The 21,612-nt window shown below is 45.3% G+C and overlaps 1 protein-coding gene across 1 annotated transcript; it reads left to right on the top strand.

Annotated features, from left to right (window-relative positions):
* Positions 1-2,096: 2,096 nt before the first annotated feature.
* On the top strand, positions 2,097-2,867 carry LOC144501838 (class A basic helix-loop-helix protein 9-like). The gene has a single exon (XM_078225890.1). It carries the CDS (start codon positions 2,097-2,099, stop codon positions 2,865-2,867), a length of 771 nt encoding a protein of 256 aa, XP_078082016.1.
* The last annotated feature ends 18,745 nt before the right edge of the window (positions 2,868-21,612 follow it).

Below are 21,612 nucleotides of genomic sequence, written 5' to 3'. Positions count from 1 at the left end.
GTGTGTGTAGTCACGGTGCAGGGACAGCACTGTGTGTGTGTGTAGTCAGGGTGCAGGGACAGCACTGTGTGTGTGTGTAGTAAGGGTGCAGGGACAGCACTGTGTGTGTAGTAAGGGGGCATGGACAGCACTGTGTGTGTGTAGTAAGGGTGCAGGGACAGCACTGTGTGTGTAGTCAGGGTGCAGGGACAGCACTGTGTGTGTGTAGTCAGGGTGCAGGGACAGCACTGTGTGTGTGTGTAGTAAGGGTGCAGGGACAGCACTGTGTGTGTGTGTGTGTAGTCAGGGTGCAGGGACAGCTCTGTGTGTGTGTAGTAAGGGTGCAGGGACAGCACTGTGTGTGTGTAGTCAGGGTGCAGGGACAGCTCTGTGTGTGTGTAGTAAGGGTGCAGGGACAGCACTGTGTGTGTGTAGTCAGGGTGCATGGACAGCACTGTGTGTGTGTAGTAAGGGTGCAGGGACAGCACTGTGTGTGTGTGTGTAGTCAGGGTGCAGGGACAGCTCTGTGTGTGTGTAGTAAGGGTGCAGGGACAGCACTGTGTGTGTAGTCAGGGTGCAGGGACAGCACTGTGTGTGTGTAGTCAGGGTGCAGGGACAGCACTGTGTGTGTGTGTAGTAAGGGTGCAGGGACAGCACTGTGTGTGTGTGTAGTCAGGGTGCAGGGACAGCACTGTGTGTGTGTGTAGTAAGGGTGCAGGGACAGCACTGTGTGTGTAGTCAGGGTGCAGGGACAGCACTGTGTGTGTAGTAAGGGTGCAGGGACAGCACTGTGTGTGTAGTCAGGGTGCAGGGACAGCACTGTGTGTGTGTGTGTAGTCAGGGTGCAGGGACAGCACTGTGTGTGTGTGTGTAGTCAGGGTGCAGGGACAGCACTGTGTGTGTGTGTGTAGTCAGGGTGCAGGGACAGCACTGTGTGTGTGTGTGTAGTCAGGGTGCAGGGACAGCACTGTGTGTGTGTGTAGTAAGGGTGCAGGGACAGCACTGTGTGTGTAGTAAGGGTGCAGGGACAGCACTGTGTGTGTGTGTAGTCAGGGTGCAGGGACAGCACTGTGTGTGTAGTAAGGGTGCAGGGACAGCACTGTGTGTGTGTGTAGTCAGGGTGCAGGGACAGCAGTGTGTGTGTGTGTGTGTAGTCAGGGTGCAGGGACAGCACTGTGTGTGTGTGTAGTCAGGGTGCAGGGACAGCACTGTGTGTGTGTGTAGTCAGGGTGCAGGGACAGCACTGTGTGTGTAGTAAGGGTGCAGGGACAGCACTGTGTGTGTAGTAAGGGTGCAGGGACAGCACTGTGTGTGTAGTAAGGGTGCAGGGACAGCACTGTGTGTGTAGTCAGGGTGCAGGGACAGCACTGTGTGTGTGTGTAGTCAGGGTGCAGGGACAGCACTGTGTGTGTGTGTAGTCAGGGTGCAGGGACAGCAGTGTGTGTGTGTGTAGTCAGGGTGCAGGGACAGCAGTGTGTGTGTGTGTAGTCAGGGTGCAGGGACAGCACTGTGTGTGTAGTCAGGGTGCAGGGACAGCACTGTGTGTGTAGTCAGGGTGCAGGGACAGCACTGTGTGTGTAGTCAGGGTGCAGGGACAGCACTGTGTGTGTAGTAAGGGTGCAGGGACAGCACTGTGTGTGTGTGTAGTAAGGGTGCAGGGACAGCACTGTGTGTGTAGTAAGGGTGCAGGGACAGCACTGTGTGTGTGTGTAGTAAGGGTGCAGGGACAGCACTGTGTGTGTGTAGTAAGGGTGCAGGGACAGCACTGTGTGTGTGTGTAGTCAGGGTGCAGGGACAGCACTGTGTGTGTGTAGTAAGGGTGCAGGGACAGCACTGTGTGTGTGTGTAGTAAGGGTGCAGGGACAGCACTGTTTGTGTGTTTGTGTGTGTGTGAAGGGTGCAGGGACAGTGTGGAAAGGGTTAATGGGAATTGAATTGGGGGCTGGGGGAAGAATGTAACCCTGTGGGGTGGGTTGGTGAGCCTCATCACGTGCTGCACCTTGAGTATTTTTGGGAAGGGAGCTGCAGGGATTTGGATCTGTTCACCTGCCTCTGGGCTGGGCCACAGCTGGATGCTGCCAGTGTGACTGGCTGCTGGATCAGCCGGCTCGCCAGCAATGCCCAGCAAGGGCAAGGCTGCCCTGGAGGCGGCGGCAGCGTGCTGCTACCCCGGCGGGGCTGCTGCCACTGCCACTCGCTGCCCGGGCCAGGCAGGAGAGGCAGGCGGGGAGCAGAGGAGGAGCCGGGGCTCCCCGCGGGGCAGCCAGTCGGAGGAGAGCGGGGCCAAGAGGCGCAGCCGCCCGGTGCGCTCCAAAGCCCGGCGGATCGCCGCCAACGTGCGGGAGAGGAAGCGGATCCTGGACTACAACCAGGCGTTCAACGCCCTGCGGCTCAGCCTCAAGCACGACCTGAACGGCAAGCGGCTGTCCAAGATCGCCACCCTCCGGAGGGCCATCCACAAGATCGCCAGCCTCTCCCTGTCGCTGCGCTCCCAGCGCTGGCCCTGCTGCCACACCGAGTGCCAGGAGGGCAGACTGGCAGAGCCTTGCGGGGCCGCCTACCCCAGCCTGCCGGCGCACCCGCCCTTAGCCCCGGAGAGCCACCGCGGCGACCTGCACCCCCTGGCCGGCTGCTCCTCGCCTATGTACCCCAAGTGCTCGCCCGAAGCCGCCTTCTACCTGCAGCCGCCTCGGGCAGGCAGCCCCAAGGAGGATAACTCAGTGTCCGCCTCCCAGTACTGTTCCAACGGCAGCTACCAGCTCGGAGTGAGGACTAGCTGTCAGCAGCACCATGGGGAGAGCTTTGCAGACTCCTGCCCGCTCCCATTCACTTGGCAATTCAATTACTTCCCAGGAACTAACTACCAGCACACCCTCCCCATGCATTGAGTTAACAAACGCCCCTGTGCTTGCCTTTACTCTAAAGGTATTTGACTTTTTTTGAACTGTAATAACAGTGTCCAGATCTTTTTTTGCTTCCGAGGATCCTTCTCCAATTTTTTTAAAAAAGAAGCACCTTCCTCTGATTCCAAGCGAGAAGATTGTGAAAGTGGACATTATCCCAGCGGGAAGTCTCCTCAGATCGCCACAAGGTGCCTTGAACCATTGCAATTTTAACCTTTTCAAAAGAAAAAAGCCACTGGTTAATTGTCAGTACAAATTACTAAATGTGACACGCTCTTGTTCATTTTTATCACCAGGAAACCAGTGAAAGTTTAGCCATGTTCAACAAGTTGTTGGTTTGATTTTGATTTGATTTATTATTGTCACGTTTATTAGTATACAGTGAAAAGTATTCTTTCTTGCGCGCTGTACAGACGTTTGTTCGTTTCAGGGCAGCGTGAGGGGTCCTTTCCATCCCATTTCCAGTCAGTAACCTTGCAAGAACCTCGCCTGTAACTCCCTGAAACTTGTATGAGTAAACCTTCCAGTCTGGTGACAGGATCGGACAGTTTTTTTTTCTATGTAATCCACACCCATGCCAACTTACGTTTATATAGCGCCCTTAAAGAAGGTAGTTGGTGAGGCTGCTTGTCCTTCCCTGGTGTGTGTTGTGGGTAAAACATTCTTCAGTGGTAGTCCTGTCTCTATCAGTATTGTGACTCTAAACACTGGGCCACATTGTAGTTACAACGGGGCAAATTTTCCACTTTTGCCCACCATCGGAGTGGGCAAGGGGCAGATCATAGGTCCATTGACATCGGGCGGGATTTTCCAGGCAAGTGCGACTGGAGAATCCCACCCAACATGCTTGCACATTATTTAACATTCTCCCTGTTCCATAATCTTTAACTCTTGAAAAATTAAAATCTGAAAATGAGACTCACTGAACAGCCTTGAAGTTTTTCTCATTCAAACTTAATTGTATTAAAGTACCAAAATGTATTAAAGCAATGCAGAGGGAACGGTGACACAGTGGTTAGCACTGCTGCCTCACAGCACCAGGGACCCTGGTTCAATTCCCAGCTTGGGTCACTGTCTGTGCAGAGTCTGCACGTTCTCTTCGTGTCTGCGTGCGTTTCCTCCGGGTGCTCCGATTTCCTCCCACAGTCCGAAAGACATGCTGGTTAGGTGCATTGGCCATGCTAAATTCACCGGAGTGTGGCAACTAAAGGATTTTCACAGTAACTTCATTGTGGTGCTAATGTAATCCTACTTGTCACATATTAAAAAATAAAATAAAATTGCCCACAGTTTTGTTCAAAGAGGACATATTGCGTTTCATTCTCTCTTGCCCGAGACAAGCCAGTGAGGTGAACACGCAACTTTGCTCAACTTGTAGGATTCCCCATGATGCAGAGTGTCATTGACTGCATGCATATTGCTTTGCAAGTTCCTCATGTCAACTCTGTCCTACGCGCCCAGCAAGTCTGTGACCATAGGCGACATGTAAAATTTTAAAGTTTATTTATTAGTCACAAGTAAGGCTTACATTAACATTGCAATGAAGTTACTGTGAAATTCCCCTAGTCGCCACACTCCGGCACCTGTTTGGGTCAATGCACCTAACCAGCACATCTTTCAGACTGTGGGAGGAAACCCTAACACCCGGAGGAAACCCATGCAGAATGGGGAGAACGTGCAAACTCCACCCAGACAATGAGCCCGGAATCGAATCTGTATATTATCCAGATCAACACCCAATACCCTGGCAGCAGGCATGATGCTTCTTATTCCTCCACAGTTCACTGCGCCAGCTGCATTTGAGCAACATGGCAAAGCAGAAGGTGGTGACTGGGCAACAAAGGCAACCCACTGATGGTATGGCTGGTGACTCCAGCTTGCAACCCAGGTGCACGGGCATACATACAATGAAATTGCCAGATGAAATCTGACAGAACGGCCACTGGCATTCTTAATCAAAGCTCCCATGACCTGGACCAATCTGGAGGAGCTCTGTAGAACTCAATGGTGCAGGTGTCAAGGTTCATCTGCTGCATGCTGCAGAACCTCACCAGCAGACACATGCCACCAACCAACTGGCACACAGCTGAGGGGAAGGAGAATGCAGAAGAGACATCCTAGACAATCCCTTTCTCATCCAAATGTAATACCAGTAAATTCAACCCCAATTCCCATTTAGCAACAGAACAATATCTTACCGTCCATCTGTCAGTGAATGTTAGGTCACAAAGCACAAATAAAAGACAACATCCCAAACCAAAATTATACATTAAATTAAGCCATATTGTGTGATGATACTGTGCCTTTAAGAAATGTATTTATGTCATGTTTCTTGTGAAGGAGATGTTAAGATTCAACTCTGTTTAAATGGTGCCACTTTGTCTGCTCCAGGCAGTCCACCTGCTGAGAATGCAAAAGAATAATTGCTCCTAGTTATTGGGGTGTTTGTTTTGATCTGAGTTAATGCAGGTGTTATTTTTTGGGTTGCTCCCTGGGGTTTCAGAGTAGGATTTAATTAGGTTGATAGTGAGTCATGTGCTAATGGGAGGAGCTAGGGTTACAGAGGGAGACAAGCAGGCAGTTTCTGCTCCAATCTGGACAAAGCAAGAGGTGTTTTTTTTTCTCTTATTTTCTCTCTCTGGAGATCGAAGTCTGAGACCTGCTAGAATATAGATATCTCTCTCCAGAGGTGCTCTGGAGGTTTGAGGACGAGCAGCCTGCATACCAGCACTTAAGTCTGTTGTTTGCTAACTGATTTTAAAGAGGAGTTTACGTCTATGTGGAATATTGCTTAAATTGGAACTAATAGAGATAGACTAGCAGTTAAGAATTGTATCTTGTCATGTTGAAGTATCTCAACTGGTAAAAGTTACACTAATTTTTGTTATGGTCAAACTGTATTGTTAAATAAAGTTTGTTTTGACAAAAGCATCCGAGTGTTGCAATAGAATCACACCTGGAATGAAACATCTTATCTTCACATTAATGCCAAAATCTAAAATAGATGGTGTCTAGTCTAACTTCATAATATACCTTGGAGTTTCTGATCTGGTCCCTAACAATTGAATACAAATAATAAACTATTGTGTGTGCCTTTGCTTGCCTACTGCAGCTTGGTTGCTGACATACAGTGGAAGAGATTGCATGAGGTCCTCCTGGGAGCTCTGGCTGCTGTGTGCACCATCTTGGTGTGGGCTGCGGCAGTATGAGCTGGCCAGTTGGCAGGCAACAGTAGGGGCAGGAATGTTGTTTCTCTGAGAGAGGACAATGGGCTCATACACCATGAAGCCACTGCCATTGCTCCAGGACAGTGCCTCAGCAATCATAGAATCATAGAAACCCTACAGTACAGAAAGAGGCCATTCGGCCCATCGAGTCTGCACCGACCACAATCCCACCCAGGCCCTACCCCCATATCTACCCACTAATCCCTCCAACCTACGCATCTCAGGACACTAAGGGCAATTTTTTTTTTAGCATGGCCAATCAACCTAACCCGCACATCTTTGGACGTAACACGGGGGAGGACAGATTGCTGGACTGCAAGCTCCTCAGCACAGCATAATCCACAGTCCCGACGATTGATAGGAGTCTGAGCTTGCATGGCAGTAAGCTGACCTTGCAGGACCCTGGACTGGGTTTCCACTTAAAATGTTGGCAGGTTGCTGCTTATGCTCCATTGGACGCTGAGACATTGGCCATAAAACGCATCCAGAAGCGTGAGAATAGAGTTGATGGTCAATTCCATGTTGGAAAGGATGGGCTCCGAGCTCTGCACAAATTGGTGCTGGACTTCAGTTTCCTCCCACACTCCAGAGAAGTGTGGGTTAGGTTGATTAGCTATGCCAAATTTCCCCTCAGTGTCAGGGCGACTGGCAGGGTAAATAGATGGAGCTATGGGGATAGGACCTGGGTGGGATTGTTGTCGGTGCAGGCTTGATGGGCCGAATGGCCTCCTTTGCACTGTAGGGATTCTAAGATTCCTTCATGCTCCTTGACGTTGACCGCTGGCCATCCAATGCACCAAGAAGTTCATCGTGCACACCCATCAATGTCTTCTGGAGGCTGCCCCATTTAAGCTGGAGAAGCCATGTGCCCTCTGGTGAGCTGGCATCTGCACTATCCTTGTTCCCTCCCTGCTTCTAACTGATCCTCTATTATAAGTGCAGTGTCAATATCTGAGCTGGTGAGTACAAATGTGAAATCAAGTGAGGGTGCTGTGTCTTCGTCATCACTTTCTGATTGATGTCCCTCCACTGCCTGACCAGGTTTCACCTCGAAGATGTCAGAAAGGACAAAAGCACAAGAGTAATATTGTAATGCAGGGAGCAAAGAGAGAAGACTTCCACCATCTCAGCTTGGAAATCAAAACGGAATGTGGAATGGTGTGATATGGGATTTGAGGAGGGTAATGGACAAGAAAACTATAATCTTTCAAGGTTTCAAAAAGACTGGAGATATGGTAAAAATCAAAAACGAAGGCTGATTTGTAGTGTATCTGAAGTTGTGATAGACTCACTAGCTCTTTAAACAATTGGCCCACATTTAACCCTCAATCAATATCACTAAAACATATTATCTGGTTATGATTACACTGCTGTTTGTGGGATCTTATTGTCAATAAATTGGCTGCCATATTTCCTACATTACAACACTGAGTATTTTGATGGCTTTAAAGTGCTTCGGGATATCTTAAAATTGTGAAAGGTGCTCCATAAATGATTGATTCATTTATTCAAGTTAACTCAAACTACAGTCATTTACCAAACCGTTTGTTCGCAGGCTTCTCAGACATGCAAGGTATGTTACTTCTGTGCACTATTCTGTGAAAGCCCATGGCCAGAATGTTACCATCGTTCACACCAGTGGGATTTTCCCATCTCGCTGCAGTGAAGAGATTTGGCTGGGCGCCAAATTCTCCAACCTCACTGCAGCGGCAGTGTGGTGTGAACGTAAGATCACTGTTGTTTTGCAGAATGACTGGTGTAACATGGCTTTGGGAACCTGCCATAAAAAAATCAGACAACATTCCTATTCAGAGAAATCATAGAAACCCTACAGTACAGAAAGAGGCCATTCGGCCCATTGAGTCTGCACCGACCACAATCCCACCCAGGCCCTACTCCCATATCCCTACATACTTTACCCGCTAATCCCTCTAATCTATGCATCCCAGGACACGAAGGGGCAATTTTAGCATAGCCAATCAACCTAACCCGCGCATCTTTGGACTGTGGGAGGAAACCGGAGCACCCGGAGGAAACCCACGCAAACACGAGGAGAATGTGCAAACTCCACACAGACAGTGACCCAAGCCAGGAATCGAACCCAGGTCCCTGGAGCTGTGAAGCATTTTTTTTTATTTTTATACAACAAAAATACAAACAAAAAACAAAATATTGATTTTTGTACAACACTGTAACAGTACAGATTGAATAAATAACCAGAGCAAAAATCTGGTCAATTTTGTATTCTTGAATAATGTGTACTGATAGTTGTTTGGCAGTATAATTTTCATAGAATCCCTACAGTACAAAAGGAGGCCATGTGGCCCATCAAGTCTGTACTGGCCACAATCCCACCCAGTCCTTATTCCCGTAAACCCATATATTTACCTTGCTAGGCCCCCTGACACTACGGGGCAATTTAGCATAGCCAATCAACCTAACCCGCACATCTTTGGACTGTGGGAGGAAACCGGAGCAGCCAGAGGAAACCCACACAGACACGGGGAGAACATGCAAACTCCACACAGACAGTGACCCAAGCCAGGAATTGAACCCGGGTCCCTGGCACTGTGAGGCAGCAGTGCTAACCACTGTGCCACCGAAGAAACAAGGAAACAGCAAATGCTGGAAATCTGAAATAAAACAGATATTGCTGAAAATGCACAATAGGTCCATCAGTATTATAAAAGACACTCTCAGATGCAGTTTGCACATGAAACATTTAATTCGTCCTTTCAGACTTTGAAAATGTAAATATTTCCTGCTCTTTTTCTTTCAGATTCAAAGTTGATAAGTCACTAACACTTCAAGCGAGGTAAGAAGTCTCACAACACCAGGTTAAAGTTCAACAGGTTTATTTGGTAGCACGAGCTTTCGGAGCGCTGCTCCTTTATCAGGCCACTCACCAGACTCCACACAGACAGTCACCCAAGCCAGGAATCGAACCCGGGTCTCTGGTGCTGTGAGGTAGCAGTGCTAACGCACCGTGCCACCGTGCCAGGAGGTGAAATTGATGAGATCGATAACATAAAACTGGCCAGAGCAAAACAGCAGCCTATTTAACACATTTTGCCTGATATTTCTTCTTCACCAAAGTCAAAAATCAGGCAACGTATAAAACGGGCTACCAATTGGCTATGCTAAAACACCTCCACCCAAGAATAGTTTCACCCCTTAAGTGCAAGAAAGTTGTAATCAAACTGCACAGCACCCTAGTCAGTGTGAAGGTCTGGGTTGCTGAATTACAAGCACTGGCGGCAGTGCAGAGGAAAGCTATGAGACTGATCCTCAGAGTCAGAGCTCTGAGTTCTGATGGACTCCTGCAGAGGGAACTGAGCCAGCCAAAGAGGCATAGAGAAACGATCTTGTGAAGATTCAAAAATAAGGGAACAGAAAAGATGAATTCAGAATATTATATTACATATACATATAGTACATATGGGTGGCACAGTGGTTAGCACTGTTGCCTCACAGCGCCAGGGACCCGGGTTCGATTCCCGGCTTGGGTCACTGTCTATGTGGCATTTGAGCATTCTCTCCATGCCTGCATGGGTTATCCTCCGGGTGCTCTGGTTTCCTCCCAAAGTCCAAGATGTGTGGGTTAGGTGGGATTGGCCGTGCTAAATTGCCCCTTAGTGTCAGGGGGACTAGCTAGGGTAAATGCATGGCGTTATGGGGATAGGGCCTGGGTGGGATTGTGGTCGGTGCAGGCTCGATAGGCCGAATGGCCTCCTTCTGCACTGTAGGGATTCTATGATTCTATTGGAGGAGGTCCAAGGAAATCAGTTTCTCAAATCAATAGAAGGTAACACCAGCACTAATATTGGAAAGATCTACTCCCCACAGAGTGGAAACACTTGGAATGGGCTTCCAGAAAGATTGGCGGAAGCAGGAACCCTCACGGCATTTAAGAAGTAATTAACTGCAGCAATGGGAGACTTTAGAGTGTTTATGAATGAGTGATTTGAGATGGCCAAAGGCCCGCCTCATCAATTACCTTGTGATCCTGTTAAATGCAACAGTGGTTTGCATCTTAATTTAATCATGTAGGAATGTCTATGCCTTATAGCTGAAGAATTATCCTGTTTGTATATATTTTTGGTGCAAAAGTAAAAATATTGAATAAAAGCAAATTACTGCGGATGCCGGAATCTGAAACCAAAAGAGAAAATGCTGGAAAATCTCAGCAGGTCCGGCAGTGTCTGTAAGGAGAGAAAAGAGCTGACGTTTCGAATCCAGATCACCCTTTGTCAAAAATATTGAATGGCTCATTGGTGCATTTCCCATAAAAGTCCCGAAGTTACACCGCAGAGGTGATTCCAATAAATGACGCAGAAGAAGCAAGCTGCAATCCATAAGCAGGAGAGGAATTAATATTCCATTATGTTTACACTCTAATTGGATGTACTTTCAGCTCATTTATAATTTATTGTGTCAATACTGTTTCAAATGAACTGGACGCCACTGCCTTTGATTTGATTTTTCCTATCCTACTTCCCTCTGTTTTCTTAGAACTGCAAACGCGCTCAGTTATAATCTGTCAAAATAATTGCAGTGTGTGCTGAAAGAAAATGCCAGTGAGTAACCACACTTCATAAACTTTAAATAAATAAAGCAAATAAAGATAGTGAGGTTCCTACCAGGCCATACAAGAATAGTATAATTTCTCAAACAAGAACAAAAAACATATTCTACTTTCTAAACACACAAAGTGAAAACAACCACGTAACGCAAGATAGCTTTTTAAACAAATTTAGAAATTATCAAATTTTAGTTTTTAATCTCCTGAATTATATTCCTATTTGAATTCATCTGATCCAATGTATATTTTTGAGCAGAAAATAGTGCCAGTTTTAACCTATTTCTTTCATGAACAAATTTTGGTCATATTTTAATTTTGGTCTTGAATAAAGTTCTGATCAAAACCTTTTGTCCATATGGCTGTTCATTTTATTCCTTCTCGTCTTGTCAAGAAGTATTATCAAAATTTTAAGATGTTTTAAGGATGGGCATGATTGTGGTTTAAAGTCTCACAAAACTCTTAAAGGCCACAAGACATAGAATCCCTACAGTGCAGAGGGAGGCCATTCGGCCCATCGAGCCTGCACTGAAAACCATCCCACCCAGGCACTATCGCCACGTATTTACCCTGCTAATTCCCCTGACACTAATTGATTGGTGATTTAGCATGGTCAGTCAACCTAACCCGCGCATCTTTGGAGTGTGAGAGGAAACCAGAGCACTTGGAGGAAACCCATGCAAACACTGGGAGAACGCGCAGACTCCACACAGTCACCCGAGGTCAGAATTGAACCCAGGTCCCTGGCTCTGCGAGGCAGCAGTGCTAACCATTGTGCCATATTGCCATACAAATGGACTCCAGTTGGCCAGGACTAGCTTATGAAATGTACATGGCCTTTGTATAGTTCTCTTTGCATTTGGTCTCTGCAGCCCACAGCGGGTTGTTAGGGTCTCTTCAGACGTAACAAGGTGTCATTTTTAGTGAAACCATGATATTAGCTCCTATTATGCCTGGGTCACAATCAGACATCGCTTCAGCCATTTTTCAAAGGGTCTTTGTCCATAAAAGATTGGAAGAGCAATCATGATAGGAAATTTTATCATATGGGGAACAAATAGATGTTTCTGCAGCTGCAGATGCGACATTAGGATAATATGCTGCCTCCTTGCTGCCAGGATCAAGGATGTCACTGAACATCTGCAGGACATATTGGGTGGCACGGTGGCACGGTGGTTAGCCCTGCTGCCTCAAAGCGCCAGGGACCCAAGTTCGATTCCCAGCTTGGGTCACTGTCTGTGTGGAATTTGCACAGTCTCCCAGTGTTTGCATGGGTTTCCTCCAGGTGCTCTGTTTTCCTCCCACAGTCCAAAGATGTGCGAGTTAGGTAGATTGGTCAAGCTAAATTGCCCATTAGTGTCAGGGGGACTAGCTAGGGTAAATGCAAGGGGTTATGGGGAGAGGGCCTGGGTGGGATTGTGGTCGGTGCAGACTCGATGGGCCGAATTGCCTCCTTCTGCACTGTAGGATTCTATGATCTATGACATCCTGAGGGAGGAGGGTGAACAGCCAGAGGTTGTGCTCCGTATTGGTGCCAATGACATAGGTAAGAAGAGAGATGAGGTTCTGGAAACTAAATATAGGGAGCTAGGAAATAAATTAAAAAGCACAACCTCAACCGCAGTGCCGATTTAGGCATGAGTTAAACAAGCTACAGCTTATGGCCTCACAATCCGCAGGGGCCTCACAAAATTTCAGAATTTTTTTTGAGGTGTTTTAAAATTACGCGTGGCTTTTTATGTGTTCTGTAGTTATACTATATTATAATCTATGCGAGAGATCAAGCCAGCCAAATGATAAATATGTAATCAGTAAATGCATTCATTTGAAAATAATTTGTATTTTTCACTTTAAATACCTTGCTATTAAATAATTAAAAGGCATAATTATGTTTTCATTTTTTTGTGGCGACCCAAGGTCCTGTTTTGGTACGCACCTTTGTGAGACCTTTTGGTGTAACTTTTTAACAAGGGGTCTCCAAGCTTTATATAGCTTAGGGCCTCACCAAGTCTAAATCCGGCACTGCTCAACCGGCATGGTGGCACAGTGGTTAGCACTGCTGCTTCACAGCGCCAGGGTCCTGGCTTCAATTCCAGCCTCAGGTCACTGTCTGTGTGGAGTTTGCACGTTCTCCCTGTGTCTGCGTGGGTTTCCTTCGGGTGTTCCGGTTTCCTCCCACAGTCTAAAGATGTGCAGGTTAGGTTGATTGGCCATGCTAAATTGCCCCTGGTATCAGTGGAATTGCTGGGAGGGGGATTAGCAGGGTAAATACGGGGCTTATGGGAATAGGGCCTGGGTGGGATTGTGGTCGGTACAGACTCAATGGGCTGAATGGTCTCCTGCTGTACTGTAGGGATTCTACGATTCAAAGGTGGTAATCTCAGGATTACTCCCACTGTGTGCTAGCGAGAGTGGAATAGGAAAATAGATGAATGAATGGCTGGAGTAAGAGGGAGTGCTTTAGATTCCTGAGACATTGGAACTGATTCTCGGGAAGATGGGACCTACACAAACTGGATGGGTTGCATCCCAGCAGGACTGGGACCAATATCCTTGCAAGGGTATTTGCTAAATAAAAGCAAATTACTGCGGATGCTGGAATCTGAAACCAAAAGAGAAAATCTGGAAAATCTCAGCAGGTCTGGCAGCATCTGTAAGGAGAGAAAAGAGCTGCCGTTTCGAGTCCAGATGACCCTTTGTCAAAGCTAGCTATTTGCAAGTGCTGTTGGGAAAGGTTTAAACTAGACTGGCAGGGGGATGGGAACTTGAGCGGGGAGTCACAAGAAAGGAAAACAGAGATAGAAACGAATGGCAGAAAAGGAGACAGGAAAAGTGGAAAGCAAAGGAAACAACAGCCAGCAGCAAATAGGGCCACAGCACCAAAAAACTATGTGTAAGAATGTTAAAAAGACAGTCTAGTGGCACTGCATCTAAATGCAATAAGGTAGATGAGATGGCAGCACAAATTTGTATACACGGGTATGATATGATTGTAATCACGGAGACATGACTGCAGGGCGACCAGGGCCGAGAACTGAATATCTGAGGGTTTTCGATGCTTAGGAAGGACAGCCAAAAAATTTGATTTGATTTGATTTATTATTGTCACAGGTATTAGTATACAGTGTGTCTTGCAGCGCTACACAGACAAAGCGTACCATTCATAGAGAAGGAAAGGAGAGGGTGTAGAATGTAATGTTGCAGTCATAGCTAGGGTGTAGAGAAAGATCAACTTAATGCAAGGTAGGTCCATTCAAAAATCTAAAGAGATTGAATTAAAGCATTGTTACAGAGTTTAAAAGGGTTAGAATAGAGCTTTAAAAGCATAGAACGAGAGTGAAAGATAGAATTAGAGGGTATGCTGGGCACAGCTTACAAGAAGCTGCCACACTCCGGAAAGGTGGTGGGTGGTATTGTTAGTCACGTTAGTTAAATCAGTGCAATAGTGAGAGAGGATATTGGCTCAGAAAATCTGGATGCTGAATCAGTCTGTGTGGAGCTAAGAAGCAACAAGGGGTGGGAAACATAAGTGGGGGTTTTCAATAGGCCTCCAAACAGTAGTGGTAAGGTAGGGAGTGGCATTAAACTGGAAATTAGGGATACATGTAACAAGGATGCTACAGTAATCGTGGGTCACTACGTATGGATTGGGCAAACTAAATGAGCAATAATACTGTGGCAGCTGAATTCCTAGAGTGCATACGAGATGGTTTTTTAGACCAATATTTTGAGGAAGCAACTGGAGGACATGCTATCCACAATTTGGTATTATGCAATGAGAAGCGGTTAATTAACAATTAGGGAACGCTGACCAAACATGATAAAATGATTCATTAGGATGGAAAGTGAAGAAATATGATCTGAAACTAGGGTCCAAAATCTAAAACGTAGGATACTATGAAGGTATGAGGTGGGAGTTAGCTAATGGAACTCCAATAAAAGGCATGATAGTAGTTAGGCAATGGTTAATATTTAAAGAACAAAACTCTATGTATTGCAACAGTTATACATTCCTTTCTGGCGCAAAAACACAACAAGAAAAGTGGTTCAACCATAGGTAACAAAATAAATTAAGGATAGTATTTGATCCAAAGAGGAGTCATATATAAAGTTGCTAGAAAAAGTAGCACGCATGGAGATTGCGAGCAGTTCGCAATTCAGCAAAGGAGGAACAGGATTTTGATTAAGAGGGGAAAAATACACTACAAGACTAAATTTACAGGTAACATAAAAACAGACTGTAAATACTTCCATAAGTTTGCAAAAAGAAAAAGATTAATGAAGACAAATTCAGGGCCCTTACAGTCCAAATGGGAAAATTTATGTTTGAGAAGAAAGAAATAGCAGAGAAATTAAACAACTACTTTAGTTCTGTCTTCATGGAGGAAGATGCAATTAACTTCCCAGAAACGCTAGGAAACTGTGATAACCCCCATGAGGTCCATGGGGAATTATTGATTCATCTCCCCCTGTGGAGCTTATTGAATATGGGTTCTCCTGGTAACAGGCAGTGGCCTACCCAGTTGAAACTCATTACCTGAGTCTTTTATAAGGCAGGCCCAGGACTGGGCCTGCTGAACCGTAGTCCCAGGCAGGGACTAGTGTTTGTTGAGATAGCGGATCAGCCATGATCATATTTGATGGTGGGGCAGGTTCAAAAGGCCGAATGGCCTACTCCTGTCCCTATTTTCTATGTCTTCTATGTTTCAAAGTAGATCCTCAGTGATATTGACAAGGGGAGTGAAAACCACGTGTTGCCTTCAGCTGAAGTGGAGTTAGAGGGTAGGAGATAATTGCATTAGGGCACACAAATCTGATTCAATCCACTTGTTAATGTTGCACATTGTGTCCTTATATCTGGATTTCTGTTATTAAAAAAAATCCTATATCAAGTTTATAATGGAAAGTGTTTATATAAACTTGTCACAGTGTAATTACACCCTTCTTTCAAATGATACAACTTTATAAAGCCCAAAATACTGCTGGCACTTTTATGAACTTTATCTAACTGCACTTTCAAGGAATGCTGAATTTGAGTCCCCCAGGTATCTTTATTGATCCAAACCATTATTTTCATTACGTGTAAACTTTAATCCTTGTTTTTCTTCACAAAATGGATTCATTCACACTCCTCCATATTAAATTCCAATGGTGTCGAGATGCCGGTGTTGGACTGGGGGTACCCACAGTAAGAAGTCTCACAACACCAGGTTAAAGTCCAACAGGTTTATTTGGAATCACGAACTTTCACTAGCGCTGCTCCTTCATCTGGTGAGTTAAATTCCACTGTGCCACCTGTCTACCCATTCATAATCTCTTTATATCTTTTCAAAGTTATTTCCATTTTTTGTTTTTTAATCCCTTATTTTTGTAATATCTTTAAATTTCATGATTGTATTGCTTCTACCTCAATCCATATACATATAATAATATGTGTATATGTATGTATGTATATGAAGAACAGAAGTGCGCCCAGTACTTACCACTTTCAGCATTTCTTTAATTCAAACATCACCCATTAACCCTACCACCATGCTTCTTGTCCACAACCAAACTTTAACCTATAGTGTTACATTTCTGATTGGGGTGGCACGGTGGCACGGTGGCACGGTGGCACAGTGGTCAGCATTGCTGCCTCACAGCACCAGGGACTCAGATTCGATTTCCGGCCTCGGGTCACTGTCTGTGTGGAGTCTGCACATTCTCCCCTTGTCTGCGTGGGTTTCCTCCAGGTGCTCCGGTTTCCTCCCACAGTCCGAAAGATGTGCTGGTTAGGTGCATTGGCCATGCTAAATTCTCCCTCAGTGTACCCAAACAGGCGCCGGAGTGTGGCGACTAGGGGATTTTCACAGTGACTTCATTGCAGTGTTAATGTAAGCCTACTTGTGACGAATAAATAAACTTTATCTTTTACTTTACAATGTATTGATGCTTTTTTTAATGTACTTCACGTCAGGTAATTCATTGAACATCTTCTGAAGATGCCATGTTAGCTACATCCAGTCTATAATCATAGAATCATACAGCACAGAAGAGGCCCTTTGGCCCATTGAGTCCGCACCGACACATTAGAAACACCTGAACTCCCACCTAATCCCATCTGCCAGCACTTGACCCATAGCCCTGAGTGTTATGATGTGCCAAGTGCTCATCCAGATATCTTTTAAAGAATGTGAGGCAACCCACCTCTACCACCCTCCCAAGCAGTGCATTCCAGACTATCACCACTCTTTGGGTAAAAAAGATGTTCCTCCCTTAAACCTCCTGCCGCTCACCTTGAACCTATGTCCCCTCATGACTGACCATTCAACCAAGGGGAATAGATGTGTAGGTTAGGTGGATTGTCCATGCTAAATTGCCCCTTAATATCCAAAGATGTGTAGGTAAGATGGATTGACCATGCTAAATTGCTCTTAGTGTCCAAAGATGTGCAGGTTAGGTGAATTAGCTGTAAGTGCATGGGTTACGGGGATAGGGCAGGGTTGTAGGCTTACTCTTTTGGATACTCAGTGCAGATTCCATGGGGCTGAATGGCGTCTGTTTGCACTGTAGGGATGCTATGGATTCTATAAAACATTACAATCTCAGGGACCCAGACAAAGAGATATACGCCCTTTGTTAAAGCCTGAGTGGAGAGGTGAGAGTCATGTGACATGAACCCCTAACTGGTGGAACCAGTAATATTACCTTGAAGAAACCGCAGTTTGCCATCTTTACACCTACCCAGCGGCAGCACAGAAAAATCTGAATTCCTGGCCCCACCTACACTATTCCGACAGGAACTTATGTACTGTCATCTACAAGACTCACCTCCACGTGCCTATCCCATCACGGAAGTGAACTCTGTTGAAAAGATGAACCCTCCTTCTGCACTGTAGGGATTCTATGATTCTATTAAAATTGCCCCTTATCATCAGGGGGACTAGCAGGGTAATTACATGGGATTACGGGGATAAGGCTGGATGGGATTGTTGTCAGTGCAGGATCAATGGGCTGAATGGCCACCTTATGAACTGTAGGGATTCGATGATTCTATCCAGCTTCAGTTCAGCCTGTGGACCTCTGTGATGGAATACATCATTGGACTTTGATTCTGGACCCTGGGCACATATGAAACAATGGGTGGGATTTTCCGCTCCCCTCTCATGCCATGTTTTGTGGTAGTGAAGGCAGCCTGCTATTGGTTGATGTGGGATCTTCCAGTTCCGCCGCTGTTAACGGGTTTTCCCATTGTTTGCACCCTTTGCGGTGGGAATTTTGAAAGTTGAATGCATATAATTCCCTTCATTCGTTTCTGGGGAATGTAACACAACATTCCAGTTTTCTCTCAGTGACAAGCTTTCTGGAAGGTGTTGTTTCTAACGCTCTCTCCCTCTCTCCTAAACGCCTCATGTTGTGTCACTGTGCCGATTGCCCTCTGCTATCTCACCCATGTGAAACCGGAGAGTATGTTCCGACAGGCTACACGAGCAATTCTTCCAATATCCACACTATGCACTTTTGAGCAGTGGTCACTGGATTAGTGATCCTTACTTGGCTGACTTGACATATTTGTAACCCAATACAGCAAAGGCCAATTATAACACCCCAGCTGCCATCTTCGCTGGGGTCAGCTAACTTACAATACACAAGGGATGGAGCCATGGTCCTTTCTATATGACAATATTGTACACTTGATTTAGTAACTGAGTTTCCAAGGGGCTCCCTCTCTTTGATAAGACCATAAGACCAAATGACATAGAAGCAGAATTAGGCCACTCGACCGATCGAGTCTGCTCCGCCATTCAATCATGGCTGATTTTTTTCTCATCCCCATTCTCCTGCCTTTTCCATAACCCCTGACCCTCTAATTAATCAAGAATCTATCCATCTCTGTCTTAAAGACACTCAATGACCTGGCCTCCACAGCCTTCTGTGGCAAAGAGTTCCGCAGATTCACCACTCTCTGGCTGAAGAAATTCCTCCTCATCTCTGTTTTAAACGATTGTCTCTTTAGCCTGAGGTTGTGCCCTCTGGTTCTAATTTTTCCTACTAGTGGAAACATCCTCTCCACATCCACTCTGTCCAGGCCTTGCAGTATCCTGTAAGTTTCAATAAGACCCCCCCCACCTCATCCTTCTATACTCCAATGAGTACAGACACAGAGTCCTCAACCGTTCCTCATATGACAAGCTCTTCATTCCAGGGATCATTCTTGTGAATCTCCTCTGGACCCTTTCGAAGACCAGCACATCCTTCATTAGATATGGGACCCAAAACTGCCCACAATACTCCAAAGGGGGTCTGACCAGAGCCTTATACAGCCTCAGAAGTACATCCCTGCTCTTGTATTCTAGTCCTCTCAACATGAATGCTAACATTGCATTTGCCTTCCTAACTGCCAACTGAACCTGCACATTAACCTTAAGAGAATCTTGAACAATGACTCCCAGGTCCCTTTGTGTTTCTGATTTCCTAAGCATTTCCCCATTTAGAAAATAGTCTATGCCTCCATTCGTCCTTCCAAAGTGCATAACCTCACACTTTTCCACATTGTATTCCATCTGCCACTTCTTTGCCCACTCTCCTAGCCTGTCCAAGTCCTTCTGTAGCCCCCCTGCTTCCTCACCATATCTTTGTATCATCTGCAAACTTAACAACAGTGCCTTCAGTTCCTTCCTCCAAATCGTTAATGTGTATTGTGAAAAGCTGTGGTCCCAGCACTGACCCCTGAGGCACACCACTAGTCATCGGTCAAGATGGGGTGTTGTGACAAGAAATGATTGCTTATCAACACATTGACTTGGGGAAACAGAAAGTGAACCACAATGGAAGAGTGTTCTGGCGTGAAAATGATGGACCCTTCACCTTTGAAGTATAAAGCAGATGTCCACACATGAAACACCACCAGATAAAGCTAGTGAAAAATAAAGTCTCAACTGAAGGACTTAGTTGCCATGATACTGGAGTATCTGGAGCCCATTTCATACTTCAAACTTTAAGGGACGGTCCTACATGTGATTGAAATGGAAATCCATCAGTTACTTCCTCCCCATATAGTGTGGCCTAATCTCCATAACATATCAATTAGGTCTGCTTTGATACGTAACTAACAGAGCCATGTTGTGTATTCGATATACAAGAAGGTTGAGACTTTGTGATCAGCATTGAATACGCAGTTATTGCTTCATAAATTAAACAATCATCTAAAAAGCTGCAAACAGAGTACCTTGGTGCATTGGAGAAGTGAGGCAGTTCAAATCTTAATTTTCACCACAATCAAAAGATTAAAACCATTGAGTTTATATTCTGAGTTAATCATAACTGTAACTCTCGGTGTAATGAAGTCAGTAGGCCATGTTATGGAATGGTATTGGGAACACCCGCTTTTCTTATACCTTCTTGGGGAATGTATTTGCTAATTGGTGGGTTTTGCAAAGAAGGAAGTTCTTTACAGCAGTGAGCATCATCAGGTCTTAGGCCAAGCCTATGTCATCAGATCCAATTTGGGTAGATTGACCCCTGCTTATCACTGTGTTATTGTGCCAGTTTGTTGGTGAGTGCAAGTCCTTGATCTTTCTACCTAATGTAGATAGGCTTGGAAAAGTTAGATTTTACTTCATCTTGACCATTTTTATACAGTATTCATTATAATAACTAACAAGGTCAAGGAAGCCATCTTGACACTAACACGTGGTTGAAGAAATAATTTGTATCTGTAGCAATTACACACATTAATTGGATTCTGTCCAGTGGCACGGTGGTTAGCACTGTTGCCTCACAGCTCCAGGGACCTGGATTCAATTCCGGCCTTGAGTGTCGAATTTGCACATTTTCCCTGTGTGGTTGTGGGTCTCCTCCGGGTGCTCCAGTTTCCTCCCACACTCCAAAGATGTGCTGGTTAGGTTGATTGGCCATGCTAAATTGCCCCTTAGTATCAGGGGGATTAGTAGGGTAAATAGATGGGGTTACAGGGATAGAGCCTGGGTGGGTTTGTTGTCGGTGCAGGCTCGATGGGCCAAATGGCCTCATTCTGCACTGTCGGGATTCTATTTTGTTCTATTCTAATGGCCAGTCATGAAACAGATGACTGTAAAATTAATAAACCTTAATTTAGTTATAATTAGTGAATCAATTTATTCAGTATATTTGAAAGACTGGATTCGTTTTATATAATAACAGTAAAAGTTTAAAGTCTCTGTAATGTGCTGTGTCAGAAGAAATTCTTTAAATAAAGATATGTATCTGGAAACCTAATAAGACAGTACAGAATGGCCTCGTTGGGTCAGGCTTAATGAGTAGAGAGGCTATTTAAAATCAGGCTAACACTGGTAGAGCAAAGAAGCCATTGATCTTCAAGGAGGACACATTGCTGACCTTTTGTACCAGGTGCTATCAACCAGATGATCTAATTAAGAACCAAGTAAATTCACCTAACGGCAGCCAGAGCCAATCACAAATCAACAATAGCCCGAATCTGACATGGCGTGATGGTCACCTGGGGGATAAAAAGGGGGTTGCATAAATGAATTGTTGCCAGCCAATTCTGAAGGCTTTAGAGACTATGAACCATGTGCCAATCTCCACAAACGTGTTTGTGATTGAGATCCGTCACCTGAGAGGGTGAACATGATGTACACTTCAACAGAGTGGACAACCGACTGAAACTGTCAAATTCATTGTCCTAAGTTTGTTGAGTAAACTTTGGCTTCAAATAAACTCTTGACGAAGAGACCTGTTTTGTCAGTTGGTTGAGTCTTACAAGCACAAAAGTAGGGATCACACTTGTGCTTGTATATTTAAACCAAATTACACATTACTTCAAAATTGGAGTGCTTTAGAAACACAAAACTCATTACACTAACAAGACTTTGGAAGTCCATTCACTACATACACTGCTCAAGAAAGTTACCCAGCACCACATTCTCAATAAATAAATAAATGC

The sequence above is a fragment of the Mustelus asterias genome, chromosome 12 (genome assembly GCF_964213995.1).
Source record: "Mustelus asterias chromosome 12, sMusAst1.hap1.1, whole genome shotgun sequence".
NCBI classification, from domain to species: Eukaryota; Metazoa; Chordata; class Chondrichthyes; order Carcharhiniformes; family Triakidae; genus Mustelus; species Mustelus asterias.
Note: the sequence above shows the minus strand (reverse complement) of the source record. Positions and strands in the feature narration are given on the sequence as shown.

Coding starts and splice junctions, on each gene's coding strand:
- LOC144501838 (XM_078225890.1), top strand. CDS start 2,097: ATGCCCAGCAAGGGCAAGGCTGCCCTGGAGGCGGCGGCAGCGTGCTGC.